Below are 18,380 nucleotides of genomic sequence, written 5' to 3' on the forward strand. Positions count from 1 at the left end.
AATGGGGGTTCTGGAAGCCCTGAGGAAGTAACCCCAGGATGGAGGGGTTACCGGGTAGTCGCTGAGACAAGGTCTTTACCCTGAAGGGCAGGTTAAGGGGTGGCATGGGGAGAGTGGTGCTAAGGAATGTTCTAGGCAGGGGCCCCAAGGAGGGCAAACTCCAGAAAGGAAAGAATTAACCTCTTTCCAAGAGGTTCCTGTCTCCCTTGGCAGCCAGCGTGTCCTGCAGGGCCCGTGGCAGAGCCGGCAAGTCCAAGAGGCCTGGTGGATCACGTGGCTTTTTCCCACCAGAAGTGTGATTTATTCCAATTATCTAAACCTTGGAGTTTCCATTTAACTTTTGTGGCAAAGATTAAAGAGGATAGAGTGCACAGAGTGATTAAAGAGGGATCTAGGCATAGAGACGCCCCAACCAGCGGAGGCTGCTATTATTTTATGTCCTTTGCAGAGCTCCCCATTACATTGTTCACTGGGGAGAAGCCGTGCAATAAACAGACTCCTTTTAATAGATCAGGTCTAGCAAAGACCGAATGAAGACCCGTGTTTGCTAAGTGGGGTTTTCACAGGTTGGAGCTCAGCATTCCCAGTCTGTGTAACAGCCACAGCTCAGACATTTGGCGGCGAGCGGTGTGTTTCCACAGGGCATTTGGGCCGGTGCCAGGGTGGGGCCTGAGAGCCACAGGAGGAGCCCAGAGCCCGGGGGCAGCACGGGGTGTGTGCAGGTGTGGTACGGGGTGGGGCCTGGGGCCTGCATGCTGGTGCCACCACACCCACCCCCAAGCCGCCTGCTCTTCTGAGTGCAGCAGGGCCAAGTGTGCAGAGTCTCAGAGTGGAGGGAGGCCTGACCGGTACATCTTCATCTCCCTGACGAAAGGCACGCTGAGGTAAACCAGATGGCCTGGTGGAAAGCCTGGGTAAGTGCAGAGCGAGCGGAGGTGGAGGGTTCCCTCGTGGTGTTGGCCTAGAGAGAGGTCAGCTCGGGCAACCCTCTGTTTCCTGCCAGGGCAGGCACAGGACTGGGCTACCCCCTGGGGAGGAAGACAAGGAGATACTGCCCCGGTCCCAGAGGCATTCATGGTGGCCAGGATGGGAACAGGGGAGATGGGCAGATAAAGAAACCTTGAAATGCACCTGGGGAAGCTGAGGAGCTGGGGGAGCCCAAAGGGAGGGGTCAGGCTGCTGGAAACAAGGGGCAGTCATTGTTGAGTCATATGTCCATGTGTGTGCATGTGCGTGTGTGTGTGTGTGTGTGTGTGTGTGTGTGTGTGTGCGGTGTATGCACATGCGTGTGTTTAGGGAGAATCAGGCAGATGTTTCCTTAAAGAGGGAACAGTATGTGCAAAGGTTCAGAAGACTGGGAAGCTTGGCTTTAAAGAGAAGTAAGCCTGAGGGTCCTGGATGGGAGGGTAGAGGGTCGGGGGAAACGCACCTAAAGAAGCAGGCAGGGCCGGCTGCTGCAGAGCTGTGCGTGGCAGGCTAAGGAGCTTGGGCTCCACCTTGAGAGCAATGTGGAGCCATTGAAGGACCTTGAGCTGGAGAGTCACCTGATTGACTAGGCTGATGTTAGAGGACTCATCAACGTCTTCTCCTCAGGGGATGGGAGGACGACCTGGGCCACAGGGGCCTTCCACATTTGAAATCCATGAGTGAAATTTACAGAGTGACAGATGGCTGAGTGAAGGGGACAGCACATCCTGCCCCCAAGTCTCCCATGTCCAGTGAATGAACAGATTCTCAGGAGTGTTTCATCTGGGTTTGAGTCCGACGCTGTCTCATGCTAAGGAGTTGAAAACACAAAAGGGGGACGAAGATGAGGAGCAGGTGATGTCTCCCGGGCAGACAGCGCTGTGTGCTCCGCACACCTCCCTTCATTTCATCCCCAGGCAGCCCTGGGATATCAGGGCTGCTATTTCCACTTCACAGATGAGGTAACCAAGCCTCAGCCATATCTAGTAACTTGCACAGTCCCACAGCTAGCAGGTGGGGGTCTAGTGTGAACTGGGGTCTCTCTCTGTCCCTGCCCCCAGGCTCTCTGTGAGTCTTAGTGGGTGACCCGGGCTTATCCTAATTCAGGAAATCTCTTTGTCACAAACATCACAACCCAGATTCAGACATGCTGGGCCTGGACAGGTGGGACAGAGAGGAGAGCAGGGGCAAGGTGTGGCAGCCATCTGGCCCCAGCGAAACAGCCAGGAGAGGGCAAGGGCCAGGGAGGCCTCCAGCTTCATCCTGGCTGATGGGGAACGAGGCTTTGAGGAGGCAGACATGGCAGGGAGAGTCCAGTGCTGGGCACTTTCCAAAGTCAGCTGCTGCCCAAGGTGGCCTGACTTTGGGCCTTGCTCCCAGTGGGACGGGGCAAAGGCCCATCCTTGGGCCCACCCAGACAGGCAGGCAGAAGCCTCCTTGCAGGGAGGCTGGATGACAACCTGGCAGGATAACAGTGACATTCCTTGAGCACCTACTGTGCCCTGGACCTTCCTCTGTCAATATCTCACTTGAGCCTGTACACCTCTGCAGTACAATATAGATGCCAATATCCTTACCCACAGATGAAGAAACGGAGCCACAAGGAGACTAAGACGGTGCCCAAGGTTGCCACACTACGAAGTGTTGGAGTCTGGGTTAGACTCTGAGCAACCTGACGCCAGAGCTCAAACTCTATGGGGTTCGGCCACCCACAAGCCAAGGGCAGCCAAGGGGCGTGAAAGATCAGCTTGAGGGGGGCCCGTCTGTGCCTCTCTTGTGGAGATGAAGTTCTGCCTCCCAAGTTCTCCGGGGCAGCCCTGTGATGGGGGAAGGCAAAGGTGTGGCAGCTCCCCTGAGACCTTCACAGACACGTAACAGAGTCACAAGCCAGGCTGAGTCACCTTTTCAGTGAAAATGTTCCTGTGTGGACTAGCCTGCCCTGTGCAAGACCCGGCAAGGGCCTAGGCAGACCCCTCCTCCAGCATGGAGTGGGGAGTGGGTAGATAGAACCACCCACCAGGGAGGGGTCTGATTTGTCTTTTTTCCCCCTAACACCTTAGCGTGGGAGGTAAGGCTGGGGCTCCCCAATGCAATGAAATCACAACCCCCAGGGCGTTAGTTACAAACATTGCCACTGGAGCCCAACCCCAGACCCGCTGAGTAGGCCACTCCATGGTGACTGGCACACGTGGCCTGGTCAGTCACTGCTGCACAGCCCCCTGAGTGCCAGCCTGGGGTAAGGGATGGGGGAGAGCCCCTCCTGGGCAGCCTCCAGAGCTTAGCACTGAGATCTGACATGACCCCATGCTCACAAACGACCTGCATTCCTGTGGGCAAGGTTTCCTTCAGCGAAGGGTACCGGGAAAACTCCATGTCTGGGAAAGGTTGAGTCATTGAGAGCATGGGGACGGCAGACAGAGCTTAGTTTCTGAGTCAGGCTGTGGGTTAAATCCTGCACCACCATTTACTAGGTGCGTAACCTTGCGCACCTTGCGTAACCAGGCGCTCGAAGCCCAGGCTGTAAAATGGGGCATTCGTAGCTCCCTAGTGTGACTGGCCGAGACAGCAAGAAGAGCATTGCATCTAAAGCACCTAAAGCCTCTAACACACAAGGCCGGGCACGTAGGAGGTGCTCAAATCACTAACAGTAGTCACAGCTGCCCATGACTCCACAAAAAAGGGATGCAATAGATGCATGCATGCAGCTGGCAGCATCTGGGAGCACAAAGGCTCTCTGGATGAAGTTTGCACAGGGGATTACTTCTCGTCATTTCTTCTGTGAAACATGGTGCTAAGAAATAAAGTAGGAAAATCTGTCACCAGATATTTGAAATTCAAGCAAAGGATATGGAAAGACTTTTTACTCAAAAGAAATATCCTTACAGATATACCATGGATGGGAAGCTGCTCTGTATTTTCAGGATCTGACCAGGGCCAGGAAGGAAGGAAGAAAGGGAGGAAAAAATGATGGATGTGGTGATTGGATAGGTGGATGGCTGGCTGGCTGACTGGATGGCTGGATGGATGCATGGATGAGTGGATTGGTAGGTGGGTAGGTGGAAGAGTAGATGAGTGGATGAGGGGTGGATAGAAGGAGTAGGGAGGCAGCGTGTTCAGCTCCACTAAGCCTTTCCTTGCTTGATCGCTGTCCTTGTAGCTTTGAGCAGGGTTGTCCCTTCCTGCTGCCTGCCCTCAGATGGCACTGCCTGGGAGAGATGCAGCCTGATTCAGAGCCCACGCCCCAGGATGGGGCGGGGATGGGAGAGGTTTTGTGGCTCTGGCTGGCGCCAGCCTGTTAAAACAAGGGGCCATTCTGCAGCCATTCTGCACAGGAGACAAGGCAGTCCCACAGAGCCCCAAGGGGAACCAGCAATCCCTCACAGTCAGGCCACTGTCTCTGGGGGTACCCTTCCCTACACAGCTAACGCCTCTGAGTGAATAGCCCCTGGGTCATCTGGCCTCACAGATCTCCTAGGAGATTCCATTGTTGTGCCCTGTCACCGCAATAAAACCATCACTGGACTCTGAAGGATTCTCCCTCTTCAGCGGCCCCCCAAACCCCTGCTGATCTTTTCTCAGGCCAGGCCCCCTACCCCAACTCTATCTCTCCAAATTTTTTGGTTGTTTTTATTTTTTTCCTTAAAGTCCATTGATCGTCACAAAAACCCAGGAAGTGCAAGTAAGGAGAAAACAAATGTCCAACTGAGGATCTAAGGACCCAGAGCTACAGAGGAGACGTGGCACGGGGCTGCTGGGTTGTAGGAGCGGGTGGGGGTGTGGTGCCCACGGGGAAGCTGGCCGTGGGAGTCTCAGGAGACAGATGAGGCTCCCAACACCGAAGGCTGGAGTCCAGTCTCTAGAGCCTCTTCTTGCTGCCCCACAGTCAGCACAGAGGCTCTGGCAGTGGCCACAGTGCCATCCACCTTTGAGGTCTTTCCCTACACCGTCTGAGCCTTCCAGCCCCAACTCCCCAGGGCTGGCACTGGGGCTGAGAGCTGGGATTACACCTCTTAGGGTGGCCGGGTGGCGCCGACCCAGTCCTCCTCAGGAGGCCCCTCCTTCCAGCCTGAGGGCCGAGCTGGCAGGACAGGCCTCCCCTTGGCCGAGGGGCTAATAGGCACGTGGGTCTTCTGCAGCCCTGACCTGAGAGGACCATATGGCAACCTAGTGCAAAGTGGACAAAGGTGCCCCTTCCTCAGCACGACCTGATGGAAACTAGCATGTCCAGAAGCTGCGGCCTCTCCTGGGCCTCCCCTCACCCTGGATGGATGGGCAGGGCCAGGACGGATGGAGGCTCAGCCGCTGGTCTGCAGGGGTCGAGCTGGTGCTCACCCTGCTGGGCTGGCTGCAAGGGGCGCTGCCTTCCCCACATTCCTGCTTTGAGCAGGCGTGGCTTCTCTTGCAGATTGAACAGAAGGGTGTCTCGGTGAAGAGCAGTCGCCACTTCAACCCAGACCCCGACGCAGAGACCCTCTACAAAGCTATGAAGGGGATCGGTGAGTGGCCTTGACCCAGAAGCCCGTGACTCTCTGGGGCTCTGCCCACTCTGCTCAAGACCCCTCTGCTCACAGCCATGGGAATGAGCGTCTCCCCATAATCCTCTGGCACCCAGAGAATCACACAGGGCCCACCTTCTCCAGAACAGGTCTACACAGACTCCCAAGACTGGAGAGGGGGGAGGGCAGTTGTGAGTAATGGGGGTGGGGAGGGGGAGGCCATCTGCTGTGTGTTCCTGCGAGTCCTTGTGCAAGAGACCTCCCCCCATTCAGTCTGCGCTTTCTCCCTCATAAAACGGCCCCGAGAGCTCTGAACCCTGCGTGTCACTGAATTTCGGATGGGACTATGTTGGGAGCTGTGCAGAGCTGACCGTCCTGTCTCCAGCGCCTGCTTTCCTGTGAGCAGGAAAGGGCTGGCCGGGGGCCGGCTGGGGTTTGGATAACCCGGCCCAGACAGCCCTCGTGCTGTCACGCAGGCAGGATTTACCCTCTAACCGGCTCTGACTGGTGAATTGGGGCATTAACAAAAACTGCCGTTCCCAAACAAGCTGAGAAATCATGTTCCGTCTTCTGCTCCCTGTGGAATCTTTATTATTATCTCCACTTCCCAAAGAAAAATGTGGACGCTTGGGGAGGTGAGGCTTCTACTCACCCAGCTGCTGGGCCAGGACTCAGATCCAGCTTTCTGGACCCTCTGTCCCCATCCTCCCCCATGGCCACCAGCACAAGGGAGGTCAGGGCAGGAGGTCCCACTGCCTGAGCTCCGGAGTTTCCAGCTGATGTCCAGAGCAGATCAGATAACCAGAGGGGCCTCAGATTCTATCGCTGTGAGGCTGGGCCTGGCTGCACCCCAACCTTGTGTGGACGGAGGGGACAGATGGATTTTCTGTCTTGTCTACACCACGAAAATCATCAGGTTTGGGAGTTTCCAGGTGGTGCGTCCCCACTGGTTGGCCACCAAGCAGCTGCCTTCCCTCCTCCCCAGCCCTCATCAGTCCCCCAGGGGCAATGAGGGTGCTCATACTGTGCCCCCTGCAGGGACCAACGAGCAGGCCATCATCGATGTGCTCACACAGAGAAGCAACGCACAGAGGCAGCAGATCGCCAAGTCCTTCATGGCTCAGTTTGGCAAGGTAAAGGGGGGCTCTTGTGGTCGGGGGGCTGTAGGGACCACTGCTGCCAGAGACAGCCTTGCAGGCAGGGCCTTGCTGGATGAGGTCCAGCTGGTCTAGAGCCCAGCCCACTGGCAACATGGGGCATTTGGGACATATGCTAAAAACATGATGCATTGTTTCTCTGAAAATCAGATTTAACTCTGAAAACTTACTGATGGCTCCCCACAGCCCTGCTTGGTCCAGCCTTCTGATGTCTGGCCCCAACCTCCTTTCCCAACTTCTCACTTGCTCCTTTACAATTGCTCCACGGCCCCATCCCTGAGCTGTTTCCCTGCCTCTATGCTTTCCTTGTCCTATTCCCCAAGACTGGAAGGCCCTTCTCTTTCCCACACGCCAGAGATGCAGGCCGGACTCTGCTCTGTGCTGTGCCGCAGGACTGTCTCCTCGTGTTGGAGCTGCTCTTCCCGTGCCCCTTCCCTCCTGCCACAGGCGAAATCCAAGGGCAGGGAGCACGCTGCCTGGACCCTTTGTCCCTCCTCCCGCCGCCCCCAGGACAGAGCGAGGCATCGGCATCCTAGCTAAACACAGGAATAAATGCACACAGAGCCGTGGTGGCCGGAAGCCTCCATTAGCACACATTGGCAATGTGGACACGTGACCCAGGAAGATGAATGATGAAGCCCAAACACTCCATGGGAGAACCCAATGTGCTCTCGTAAAAAATAATTTCTCTCTCTTAACCTTCACAACGATGCATTATTCTCTGCATTCGACGTCAGAGGAAACTCATGTTCTGAGAGGTGGAGGATGTTGTCCAGGATCCCAGAGCCTATAAGCAACAAGGTTGGGATTTAAATCCAGGTCTGACAAGGCCCTTGGTCCTTCGCTGTGCTGTGAGGGGAGATCAGCTGGGTGTGGCCTTGTGGTTTCTTGCGAATATAAGTGCCCTTAGACGGAGACACACGTGAGATAGAGTCCTTAATTCATTTCACTCATTCATTGAGTGTCTATGGGCTAAGTGACAGGGACTTGATGAGCTTAATGACAGACTTGTATTTCGGGCTCATGGTGTGCCTGGCGCTGCGCTGAGAGGGATTTCGACATCTCTCCACCAATCGCCTAAGCAATGGTATGAAGCAGGAGCACCAAGGTCTCTATTTCACAGAAAAGGGTAAGGATGCTTAGAGAGGCTGAGTTGCTGGCCCAAGAAGCCCCAGCCAGCACCAGCGTGTGGCAGAGCCCACGTGGAAATCCAGCCAGAGCCCCTGGGCCCAGCCAGCACCCGCTGCCTGCACTCCAGGGGACACAGCGCACAGAGCACCACCCTTCCCTGCTCCTGCCTTAGGATCTCATCGAGACGCTGAAGTCGGAGCTGAGCGCCGAGTTCGAGAGGCTCATCATAGCCCTCATGTACCCTCCATACAGATACGAAGCCAAGGAGCTGTACGACGCCATGAAGGTAACCAAGCAAGTGGGGGGCGGGGGCAGAAACACTTACAAGGACTGGGTGGGGGAACGATGCCCGGGACTGCCTTCCCCAGAAAGCCTGGCACAGGGAGCTCTGAGCTCCCCTTGAGCCACTGTTTGGAACGAGCCCAGCGAGCTTGCAGCCTGCTGCTCGTGAAATCATACAACATGTTTCGGGACTTGGTAGAGCGTAGGTTCTTCCTTCTCAGCACGGAAAGAATTCAGTGAGTGGCAAAGTGATAGATAAGAAGTGATTTATTAGAATAGGACGCTTGTGGGGCTTACAAGTAGGTGGGCAAGAAGGTGCCACCCCAAGAACTTAGTGGGCTACAAGTTTTTTTGTTTGTTTTTTGTTTGTTTTTTGTTTTTATTTATTTTTGGCTGCATTGGGTCTTCGTTGCTGCACATGGGCTTTCTCTAGTTGCGGCGAGCGGGGGCTACTCTTCGTTGTGGTGCACGGGCTTCTCATTGCGGTGGCTTCTCTTGCTGCGGAGCACGGGCTCCAGGCACGTGGGCTTCATTAGTTGTGGCACGCAGGCTCAGTAGGTGTGGCTCACGGGCTTAGTTGCTCCGCAGCGTGTGGGATCTTCCCGGACCAGGGCTCGAACCCACGTCCCCTGCACTGGCAGGCAGACTCTTAACCCACTGCGCCACCAGGGAAGCCCTACTGAAAGGAAGAGTGGGGAGGGGGAGAAGACCACCTTCTTCCTCGTTCTTGAGTAGACTTCACGCTTCTATCATCAGTTCCCTCCTCCATGTCGGGCAGGGGAGTTTTCTTGTCCCTTGTTTCTTGTTTCATGGTCAAACCGGGACTGTCGTGGTGCAATGGAAATGAGCAAAAAGGATGTGACGTATACTAAAATATGGTAAATCATCTCAGGTTTCAGTGTAATGTCACCTCTTCCTTATATTTTTGTTTTTAGTGTGCACAGAGGAGCATGTTCTAGGAATCATTAACTTACTGAGTTCACTGGGCAGGATGTGGGTCTCGTTCCACCATTGTTTTATTGTTTGGGGGCCATGCTTCTGTTGCACGGTTTTGTTGCTAAGCAAGCCTGCTTGGTTTTGTGGCTAAGCAAACCTGGTTTCTTGAGTGATCATTAACTTACAGGGGTTTCCCATACTTTTTTTCTCTACTGACAATGCCCTAGTGGGATTAACTATTTAATCATCTTCTTTGTCCCTTTACTCTGTCCCTATCACTCAGACTGCCACCAAACACAGACTGGCCCCCGCCATCATCTGGCCTTGATGGAGCCAAAATTCGTCCTTCTTAGGACATTGCTAGACCAGGTGTGCAGGAATTAGGAGCCAGCCTCTGCTGTCTCGTGCCTGGTCCCCCAATTTCCCGTAACTTCCCACTGCTCCTTTTGCATTCAAAGATGATTAAGAAGGAGTCAGGACCAAGTAATAATAATCATCTCCATTGAGGGCACTTATAGGGCTTCCCTGGTGGCGCAGTGGCTGAGAGTCCGCCTGCCGATGCAGGGGACACGGGTTCGTGCCCTGGTCCAGGAAGATCTCACATGCCGCAGAGCGGCTGGGCCCGTGAGCCATGGCCGCTGAGCCTGCGCGTCCGGAGCCTGTGCTCTGCAACGGGAGAGGCCACAACAGTGAGAGGCCCGCATACCGCAAAAAAAAAAAAAAAAAAAAAAAAAAAAGGGCACTTATAACTAATACCAACCTGCTGTATAAAAAAAATTAATTTAATTTAATTTAATTTAAAAAAGAAAGAAAGAAAGGGTACTTACTCCAAAAAAAAAAGAAAAAATTGAAAAGGGACTTCCTTGGTGGTCCAGTGGTTAAGACTCCATGCTCCCAATTCAGGGGGCATGGGTTTGATCCCTGGTTGGGGAACTAAGATCCCACATGCTGCACAGTGCAGGAAAAAAAAGAAAAATTGAAAGGGCACTTACTGTGTGGACATGCCAGGCAGTTTACATCTATTATCTCCACCTTCGGGGTGGGGGTGGCTTATTATCCCTGTGTCCTGATGAGGACCCTCAGGCTCAGGGAGGTGGAGTGACCTGTTTGGGACCACCCAGCTATAGAGGGCTGAGCTGAGACACAGCTCTCCCATCACATCACTTGCCCACAAGTATCCACCACTGAAGACAAATGCACGTGATCTCCCCCAGTAACATCCTCCAGCAGAGGCCCCCCAGCAGAACGCTAACTGGTTTGTCCTAGGACTCTTCCTTTTGCTTCTTGACAAAAGAGAGTGCGGACAGAGCAGGAGGGTGTGGACAGAGCTCTCCAGCAGGCAGAGGTTTTTATCCACAGGGCTTAGGAACCAGAGAGGGTGTCATCATCGAAATCCTGGCTTCTCGGACCAAGAACGAGCTGCAGGAGATAATGAAGGCATATGAGGAGGGTAAGGGGCCTGCTAAGAGGGAGGATGTGGCCCTGAGTTAAAGGCTAGCTTGGGAATGACCATGAGCTTTGGCAGCCTAGCGGCAAATAAGAGACAAGCCGTGTACTGGGCCACATTGGAAAGGATTCTTTCTGGGCTTTTCCACACACAGACGCTGAGCACCTTCTGTGTGCCAAATCCCGTGCCTGACAGTGAGATTGGATATGAGTCGGGATCTGTCTCTGAGCTCCCTAAGCGCATGGGCTGCTGCGGGGGAGGGCATGCACCCATTAAGTTCTCTGCCCCTTGACAGTGTGGCAGCACTGCGGGCCGCTGGCTGTGTCAGCTGTGGGCGGGGCTGACACCTTCCTGGCCAGGCACAGGCTGACCCTGGGGACCATGCAGGGCCCCGTTGCAGTGGCGGGTGTGGAGCCCTAGCCAGCTCTCGTGGGCTGCGAGGCAAAGCCCATCCTCCACAATGTCTGCCTGGTGGGGAGTCCACCGGAAGTTCCTGGATTTGCCGAACCACGTGATGAAATAAGGCTCAATCAGCAGCCCCTGGCTCTCTGGCCTGGCCCATCTTTGTGCTTCGAGCTTGGCTGGCAACCCATGTTGCTTCCTAGGTCTGAACAACCACCAGCAGGGAGCCTCTGCCACTCAGACACCTGGACAGAGCAAACTCTCCCTGTGCCAAGGACTCATCTCTCCTGGAAGGCTTTAGTCAGGAAAAGGGTGAGAAATGGGGCGAGGAGGAGGGAAGCAGGTCTGAGCCTCATGGTCCTGATCCCCTGCAGACTATTGGTCCAGCCTGGAGGAAGACATCCAAGCAGACACCAGCGGCTACCTGGAGAGGATCCTGGTGTGCCTCCTGCAGGTATCACAGCCCAGGCTCCTGGGAGCCCCTTGTCTGGGGGATCCCCACCGATCCCCCCTCAGAGAGTGGCTCTTGGGCAAAGCTGCTGGGGTGGGGTGGGGGGCAAGGGTGTGGTACAGCCACTGGGGCCTGGGCTCACTGGGTACATCCCAGCGGGCTCGGAGTGTCCTCATGGCAGAGCCCCGGCACCTCTCCAGAAAGTAGGAGAGGGCCCGTCACTGAGCAGGTCCCTCCCACCAGGCCCCATGGCAGGCACGTGGCTCACTTTTGCTCACTGAGTCCCGCAGCTCCTTACGGGACATTCCTTATGACTCTCCCTTTACGGATGAGAGGCCAAGGCCTGGAGAGAATAACTGCCTGCCTTCCTACCTGGCTGTCCCCTCTGTCCCGGCTGCTCTGCTCAGCCAGCCTGCCTTACAGAGTCACCTCTTCTGTTCCTAGGGCAGCAGAGATGACTTGTGTGGCTTCGTGGACCCAGGACTGGCCCTGCAAGATGCACAGGTAAGGCTACCCCTCAGCAGCTCTGCCCTGCGGGCCACCCTGAACCCCACCCTCTGCCATCTAGACTCCAGGGTGCTGAAGCCTAAAAGCCTCACCCAGCCCCTCTGCCCACGGGGGTTTTCTCTGATGCTAGGCTGGGCCCTGGCTCAGCTCTCTGCAGGCCTTTACCCTCTGGTGTCTGCAAAGGGAAGTGAGGGTGGAGGGGAGGAAGGAGATTGATTTGGGTGGGGTTCACTGAAGCTCTGCCCGGGCAGGAACAGCCTATGAACCCAGGGATGCTGGGCCTCTGAGGCCCAGATGTGTGCATTGAGCTCTCTATAGGTCTGCCTGCTGGCAGAGCTCTTGAAGGCGCCCAGAGGCAGAGCAAAGCCCCGGAGGGGAGGCGGGGCAGTTCCTAGAGCAGCCCGGTATCGAGAAGAGAATTTAACCACGGGGATAGCAGGCTCCCAGTCAAAAAGATGATCGAGCAGAGGAGAATGCCAACCTGGCAGGGTGGATGGGGGGCTGTTCTTCACCCCCCTTGCTCGCCTTCACTGGTTGTCGTGGGTGTCCCAATGCCAGGATCTCTACGCAGCGGGTGAGAAGATTTGTGGGACTGATGAGATGAAATTCATCACCATCCTGTGCACGCGCAGTGCCACACACCTGATGAGAGGTACCGGGGAGGTAGGGAGGTCCTGGGGGACAGGGAGGCACCCTGGCTCTAGGTCCTCTCCCTTCACACTGAATACCCAGTGCGTGGCCTTGTCAAATCATGGAGCTGGGGAAAGAGCCAAGGAGCCCTGGACCCTTTCCCCAGCAGCCAAGTGGAGGTCGGGGTGGTGCACTGACGTGCAGTCTCCTATTTGAGATGCTGGGGGGCGTCGTGCTGAGATGTGCGTGTCCCCTGAGAGAAGGCGTCTCTCCACAGTGTTTGAGGACTATGAGAAAATGGCCAGCAAGAGCATTGAGGACAGCATCAAGAGTGAGACCCACGGCTCACTGGAGGAGGCCATGCTCACAGTGGGTGAGAGACGGAGCTCCGCGCTCGGGCTCACGTGTGTCTGCTGGCCCTGGGGCTCAGAAGTGGGGCAGCACCAAAGGGCGAAGGGCCCAGGGTGCAACAGCAAGTGCTGGGTCCCTATGTTCACCTTCAAAGCCAACCTCCACACCAGCCGCCACTCTCAGCATGTGCCCTTCACCCAGGACACTGGAGCTACTAGGGGAGGCCCTCGTGTCCTCAGCGTGCCAGAGATTGTTCTCTGTGCTGCCCACAGAGTGCCCAGTGCCGTATGAGTGTGTCATCACGTATGTGCGTGTGCGTGAGTGTGTGCGCGTGAGTGTGTGCATGTGAGTGTGTGCACGTGTTGCATGAGTGTGTGTGCTTGCATATGTGTGCGAGTGAGACTGTATGCGTGTGTGCGGGCGCGAGTGGGTGTGTGTGAGTGTGTGCGTGCGTGAGTGTGCATGCACGTGCACGTCTAAGTGTGTGAGTGTGTGCGTGCAAGAGTGTGTGCACGTGTGTGTACGTGCGAGAGTGTGCACATGAGTGTGTGTGCGAGAGTTGTGCGTGTGAGTGTGTGTGCGTGTGTGTGTGTGCACATGTGCAGGATTGTGCGGGGCCCAGGGCCTGTGCTCACCCACAGCAGCCACACAAGGAACATTCCGGCTCTGACTGAAGCCCTGAAGTCACCTAGCTGGACTTTAGCCAGGGGTTTGGTCCCTGCCTCAGTTGCTGATTGAAGAAATGATGATGTGTAGTTGGAATCCAAACTGAGTGATCGGTGGTCTGACACTAGGGGAACACTGACAACCTTCCACGAAGCATGAGGTCAGATTCATGTAGGAGGACAGGTTGCAGAGCACATCCTGGGGTCCAGAGCCAAAGTTGACAGGGAGCGGAGTCATTGCAGAGTGAAGAACTGAGGCCCAGGGCAGAGGGACTTCCCTCCTCCCTCCCACGATGGAACCAAGGTCACCTCCACACCAGGCTGTGCCCATTGTGTGCCGAGCAGCCAGGGGAGCTGCACAGTGTGTCCTGGTCCACGGGGGTAAACTGGGGTATCTGACTCTCCCAGCTGCCTTTGACTGCTGTGATAAATCCAATCTATGTCGGAGCATCTATGCATGCCTCCTGCTCCAGTCTCAGCTTCCAAAGGCAGCCCCTGGATCCGATTTAAACAACTCCTGAATAAAATCTACAGGCAGGGAAAAGCAAGGCTATGCCGGGCCCTGGTGTGCTGGGCACTTCCTGTTTGTTTATCCTTGAAGACTCATCACACTTCACACGTGAGGATGGTGCAAGGCAGGGAGATCAAGTCACTAGGCACCTGGTACCATCAAGCAGGGTTCAAACTCATGCCTACCTCCCTCAAAGCCCTCGCTCTTTCTGCCACCTTGGATTAAAACACCAACCTCCCCACCCAGACACCAAGTCTCTGAAACAGCATCCCTGAAAGCGAGGATAGGGCCAGATGCCCCGGGTGCTTTCTCGCTCTGGGTCCAAAACCCATCTGTCACAGGAGAATTCAACCTGCAGGGGCCCTCTGAGAGGTGACATGTAAAGCAGGCACTCAGAGGCCAGTGGTCACCACAACGGTGGCTCCTCCATGGAGCTGTGTGGCTAGGTTCTTGGTGAAGCTGTGTCTGGAATGTAAGAGCCCAGGGACTCCCTTGGTGGAGCTGTGCTCTGATGAGCCAGACCAGCCCTGTGGGTCCCAGTGCGTTTCACACCTCGCCCTTTTGTCTGCCTACTCTCGGCCTTTGCACCTGTGCCCAGTGCCCTGGGCTTCCTTCCCTGCCCCACCCCTCCTGACACAGAGCCTCTCATTTTAGGACTAGGCAGAGCACAGATAAATAGGCCAAGACTTACACAACACTAACCCTTAAGACCCAAAGCAAGACATAACTAAATAAACATGTATACAATGTCGCCTACAACCTCTGGTTGCTAACAGAACTTTCCTGTTTGCCAGTGAAATGCACCCGGAACCTCCACAGCTACTTTGCAGAGCGCCTCTACTATGCCATGAAGGTAACTGTTCTGTCTTCTGTGTGCCTGACCTTCAGTCCTACACGCCACAACTGCAAAGCCAAGGAGCTCAGAGCCACCACCCAAGTCTTCGACACTTGGGTCTCCTCTCATCCCAGCCTCCTTGTGGACCAGAATGGTTTTAGTTCTCAAAGGGCAAACCAAGCTAGGGAAGGGAAGCCACAGCTCCTGAAGGCTGAATTTGAGTAGGTGCATTCAACAGGTGTTCATGGTACTGAACTCTCACCACAATCCTGTGAAACTTATGTAGTAACCTGCCCTCCCAGAGGGCGTGAAACCAAGGCTTGTGGTCAAGGTCACACAGCTAGTAGGTGGCAAAGTGTTGATTTGAGTCCAAGCCAGTGCAATTGTCTTTTTTATTCATGATTTTATTTATGCATCATTGCCCACGTGGCCTCCTTGACAAAGCACAGGTCAGGATTGCCAGGAGGTCAAGGCATCCTTTGAACGGGCATGTTTAAGAGGGAGATTGCCATACACAGCAGTTCAACAACCCTGCGTGTGCCAGGGTGCCCATCTGGGGTTGCCTGTTATCCAAAAGGTGGCACTGGCCACTCAGATGTTCAAGACATTCCTATCAGGGGAGGCTCTGGTATCTGGAACCACAGTGGAAGATAGATAGTGAAAATAATTCCTGGAGATTAAAGTCAGCCCACCTTCTCTGATTGATGGTTGCTAACATCACCTGAAGCAAGAACCCCAAGCTCTCTGGCTACATCTGGCCAGGAAATGAGAGAGGGCATGGGATTCGCTTGGTCACATGGCTCCCTCTGACATGAGAGTGATCAAGGATGAAAGTGAGTAGGAGGGTCCTGCACGTGAATTGGCCAGTGAAGCTGATTTCATGATGTGGCTACCCTAGGAAGAGGCCTTATTCCTGGAGCAGTCTAGAATCTGATGTAGCAAATCAAACACACACTGCCATCTGGGGCGTTTGGCGTCTAATAAGAGACAAATGAGCAGTGAGTGAGAAGAGATCAAGGGATCCCTCAGCGCATCCCTCAGCGCATCCCTCTCAGTGCTTCACTGCTAGAGCGGAGGCTCATTCCTGTACCTCCATCCCCTACGAAAGCCCCCTGAACCCAGCATAGATCTGTCCATTATCACAGAGATGGACCAGGAAGGCAAGAAGTGATGGTTGACTGCTGTGTCTTATCCAGGGAGCTGGAACTCACGATGGGACCCTGATAAGAATCATCGTTTCGAGGAGTGAGATCGACTTAAATCTCATCAAGTGTCGGTTCAAGGAGATGTACGGCAAGACCCTCAGCAGCATGATCGTGGTGAGCCATGAGTTCCCATGTCTAACAGCAGTTTTAAACAGAGACCTTACTGGGGAACCTGAGTGCTGTGACCAATGTCACGAGTCACACGTGTCCGTCCCTCCTCAGTGGGTATCACACGCTTGCATTCATTGCTGTGTGCTAGGTACAGGGGTCAGCAAGGAGGTCGGTGTCGCTAGTGGAGGCCCCTGTACGTTTCATCCAGAAAGTTAGCTTTGCATTTGAGTTACGGTTGCCCCTTTGAAAATGACACACCGAATCCTTGCAGAAGGATATCGGAAGAGTCAGTGAGAGTAAATAGTTTAGTAGGAGTCGAGGTGTAGCATTCAAATACAGATACAGGTAGTCCTGACAGCAAAAATTGAAGGACATAAATCATATGAGCTCCAGTGGGCTGCCTAACCTGATTCCAATTAGTGAACGTTCTAGAGCTGAGAAAACACAGTGATTATCACACTGCTATGACTTCAAGAGAAATAGCTCTTCTAGCCATTAACACCAAATGAGGCCTTGACGGCTTCAATAACAGAAGTCAAGTCATGAGAAATATATCCCTAAGTCTTCACTGGCTATTAAGTCAAGCCTCTAGTTACTCTACAAGTGTCCATTGTTCACTACACTTTCCAAGACACACATAGCTTACGATATGCTAAAAAGACACTTCTGCTTTAAGATGTTTCAGAATGGGGCGGTAGGTGGTAGGGGATTGGAGGTGGCAATAGAAACAGCCTGAAATGGAAAACAAAGAAAGACGGGTGACGGTGAGGGGCCTGTGGCATAGGAACCTGTAGAGGGATGTGCCGGGTCTCCCCCAGAGAAGCACAACTCCTAGTAATAAGAGCAGCTGCTCCTGATGGAGGTGACTCCAAGTCAAGCCAATGTCACAAACCAACCCCCCTTCTAATTCTCACGTCCCTCCTGTCCTCAGGAAGACACAAGCAGCGACTACAAGAATGCCCTGCTGAACCTGGTGGGCAGTGACCCCTGAAGGCTCAGAAGGACAAGAGCAAAGGCCAGGAAGGTGGAGCCACTGGGTCCTGCTTGCTCAACCTTGGCCATGGGTGGGGATGGGGGTTGGGGGACCACAGCACAGCTTTCAATCCTCTATCTCCCAGCTTCCAATGCTTTCCAGCCAGTTTCCCTGACCCAGAAGTAAGGATCAGCCTGGGGCTCCTACTTCCACTGTCTTCCCAAGTCATTTTCAGGTGTGAGCACATCGCCAACCTTAGCATATATCTGATCTGACAAATACCTCAGCCTGAAGGGGTCGACAGGGGCTCGTGATGATTTCTTTCTCCCTACCCAGGAGCTTCCCAAGCCTGACTGATCACAGAGTCCCCTAGGCTCTCAGCCCACTCCCATCTACTAATCTGAGATCTGCAGAGAATAGACCAGACAATATGGAATTTTAATAAGTGTCTCAGCTGATATGCCTGTCTTTCAGGCAACCAGAGAAGGCCGTGAGAGCCTGTTTCTTTCTGAACACATGCTTGTGGGCAGCTGAGAAAGGAACACATATATCCAGACCAAGTGGGCTATCACCAACATTCATTCACCAGCTTCATTTTAAAATACTAGGCTATAAGTAGAAGAAAAATTCTCTCATCATCCTACCAACAGAGAAAGCTGAAAATTAATGGCCTGACACAAGGACACTGTGTTCTAAGAGGCTTGGGCTTCTCTAGTCCTTGACCAAATTAGTGCTCCTTCCTCCCATGATGCAAGCCTGGAGAATCTCTAATCCTCACCAAGTGGCAATAGGAACTGGTTGCAGGAGAAGCTGAGATACCTGTGTTGTGCTTTTCAGAACAATAAAGATTTGTACATTGGAACGTAAGTGTCTTTGGATTTTTAGAGGTGACCAAAGTAGGACCCCTTTGATTAGCCAAATTCTACCCCATAGAGTCTACTCTCCAGACTAGGCCATCTAGGGCTACAAAGCTTATCCTTTCCCACTAACAACATTTCTGATCTCTGAAGACAGCCCATATATTCTGCCAAGGCTTCTTCTGTCAAAGCTAAATGTCCCCAGTCCCTTCAACTGTCCCTCTTAAAGCCCGGTGTGGGGCCAACTCCTCCACACATTTTCCAGTTTGCAAACTAGAAACTTTTATAGAGTGCAACCCTGAGAATCGTTTGTTTGTTTTCAGGGCTAGACAATATGTTTATACATGTCCATGTCAGGTCCAGATGTCACGCCACATTGGCGGGACGTCAATTCATTGACAAGCATCTCATCACAGCTCCTGCCAGGGGTCTGTAGGGCAGGACCAGGCTTTCCCCATGCAGGTCAT

The 18,380-nt window shown here is 54.1% G+C and overlaps 1 protein-coding gene across 2 annotated transcripts; it reads left to right on the forward strand.

The window, feature by feature from the left end:
• The first annotated feature begins 420 nt into the window (after positions 1-420).
• On the forward strand, positions 421-17,912 carry LOC132439403 (annexin A8). 2 transcript variants are annotated; one of them, XM_060033694.1, is made up of 12 exons: positions 421-914; positions 5,354-5,462; positions 6,501-6,595; positions 7,923-8,036; positions 10,328-10,418; positions 11,192-11,271; positions 11,713-11,772; positions 12,334-12,427; positions 12,683-12,778; positions 14,727-14,785; positions 15,964-16,086; positions 17,015-17,912. In XM_060033694.1, exons 1-12 carry the CDS (start codon positions 894-896, stop codon positions 17,072-17,074), a joined length of 1,002 nt encoding a protein of 333 aa, XP_059889677.1. In that variant the 5' UTR covers positions 421-893; the 3' UTR covers positions 17,075-17,912. The 2 variants fall into 2 exon arrangements, with proteins under 2 accessions (XP_059889677.1, XP_059889679.1); XM_060033696.1 differs by having other exon boundaries at positions 5,372-5,462.
• Positions 17,913-18,380: the final 468 nt, after the last annotated feature.

Source organism: Delphinus delphis, chromosome 16 (assembly GCF_949987515.2).
Source record: "Delphinus delphis chromosome 16, mDelDel1.2, whole genome shotgun sequence".
NCBI classification, from domain to species: Eukaryota; Metazoa; Chordata; class Mammalia; order Artiodactyla; family Delphinidae; genus Delphinus; species Delphinus delphis.

What these genes read in the sequence shown, in the direction of transcription:
- LOC132439403 (XM_060033694.1), top strand. Translation starts at nt 894, where the DNA reads ATGGCCTGGTGGAAAGCCTGG. An exon ending in TGCCACACACCTGATGAGAG is followed by an intron (nt 12,428 to 12,682) that starts GTACCGGGGAGG and finishes GTCTCTCCACAG; the next exon opens with TGTTTGAGGACTATGAGAAA. An exon ending in CCCTCAGCAGCATGATCGTG is followed by an intron (nt 16,087 to 17,014) that starts GTGAGCCATGAG and finishes TCCTGTCCTCAG; the next exon opens with GAAGACACAAGCAGCGACTA.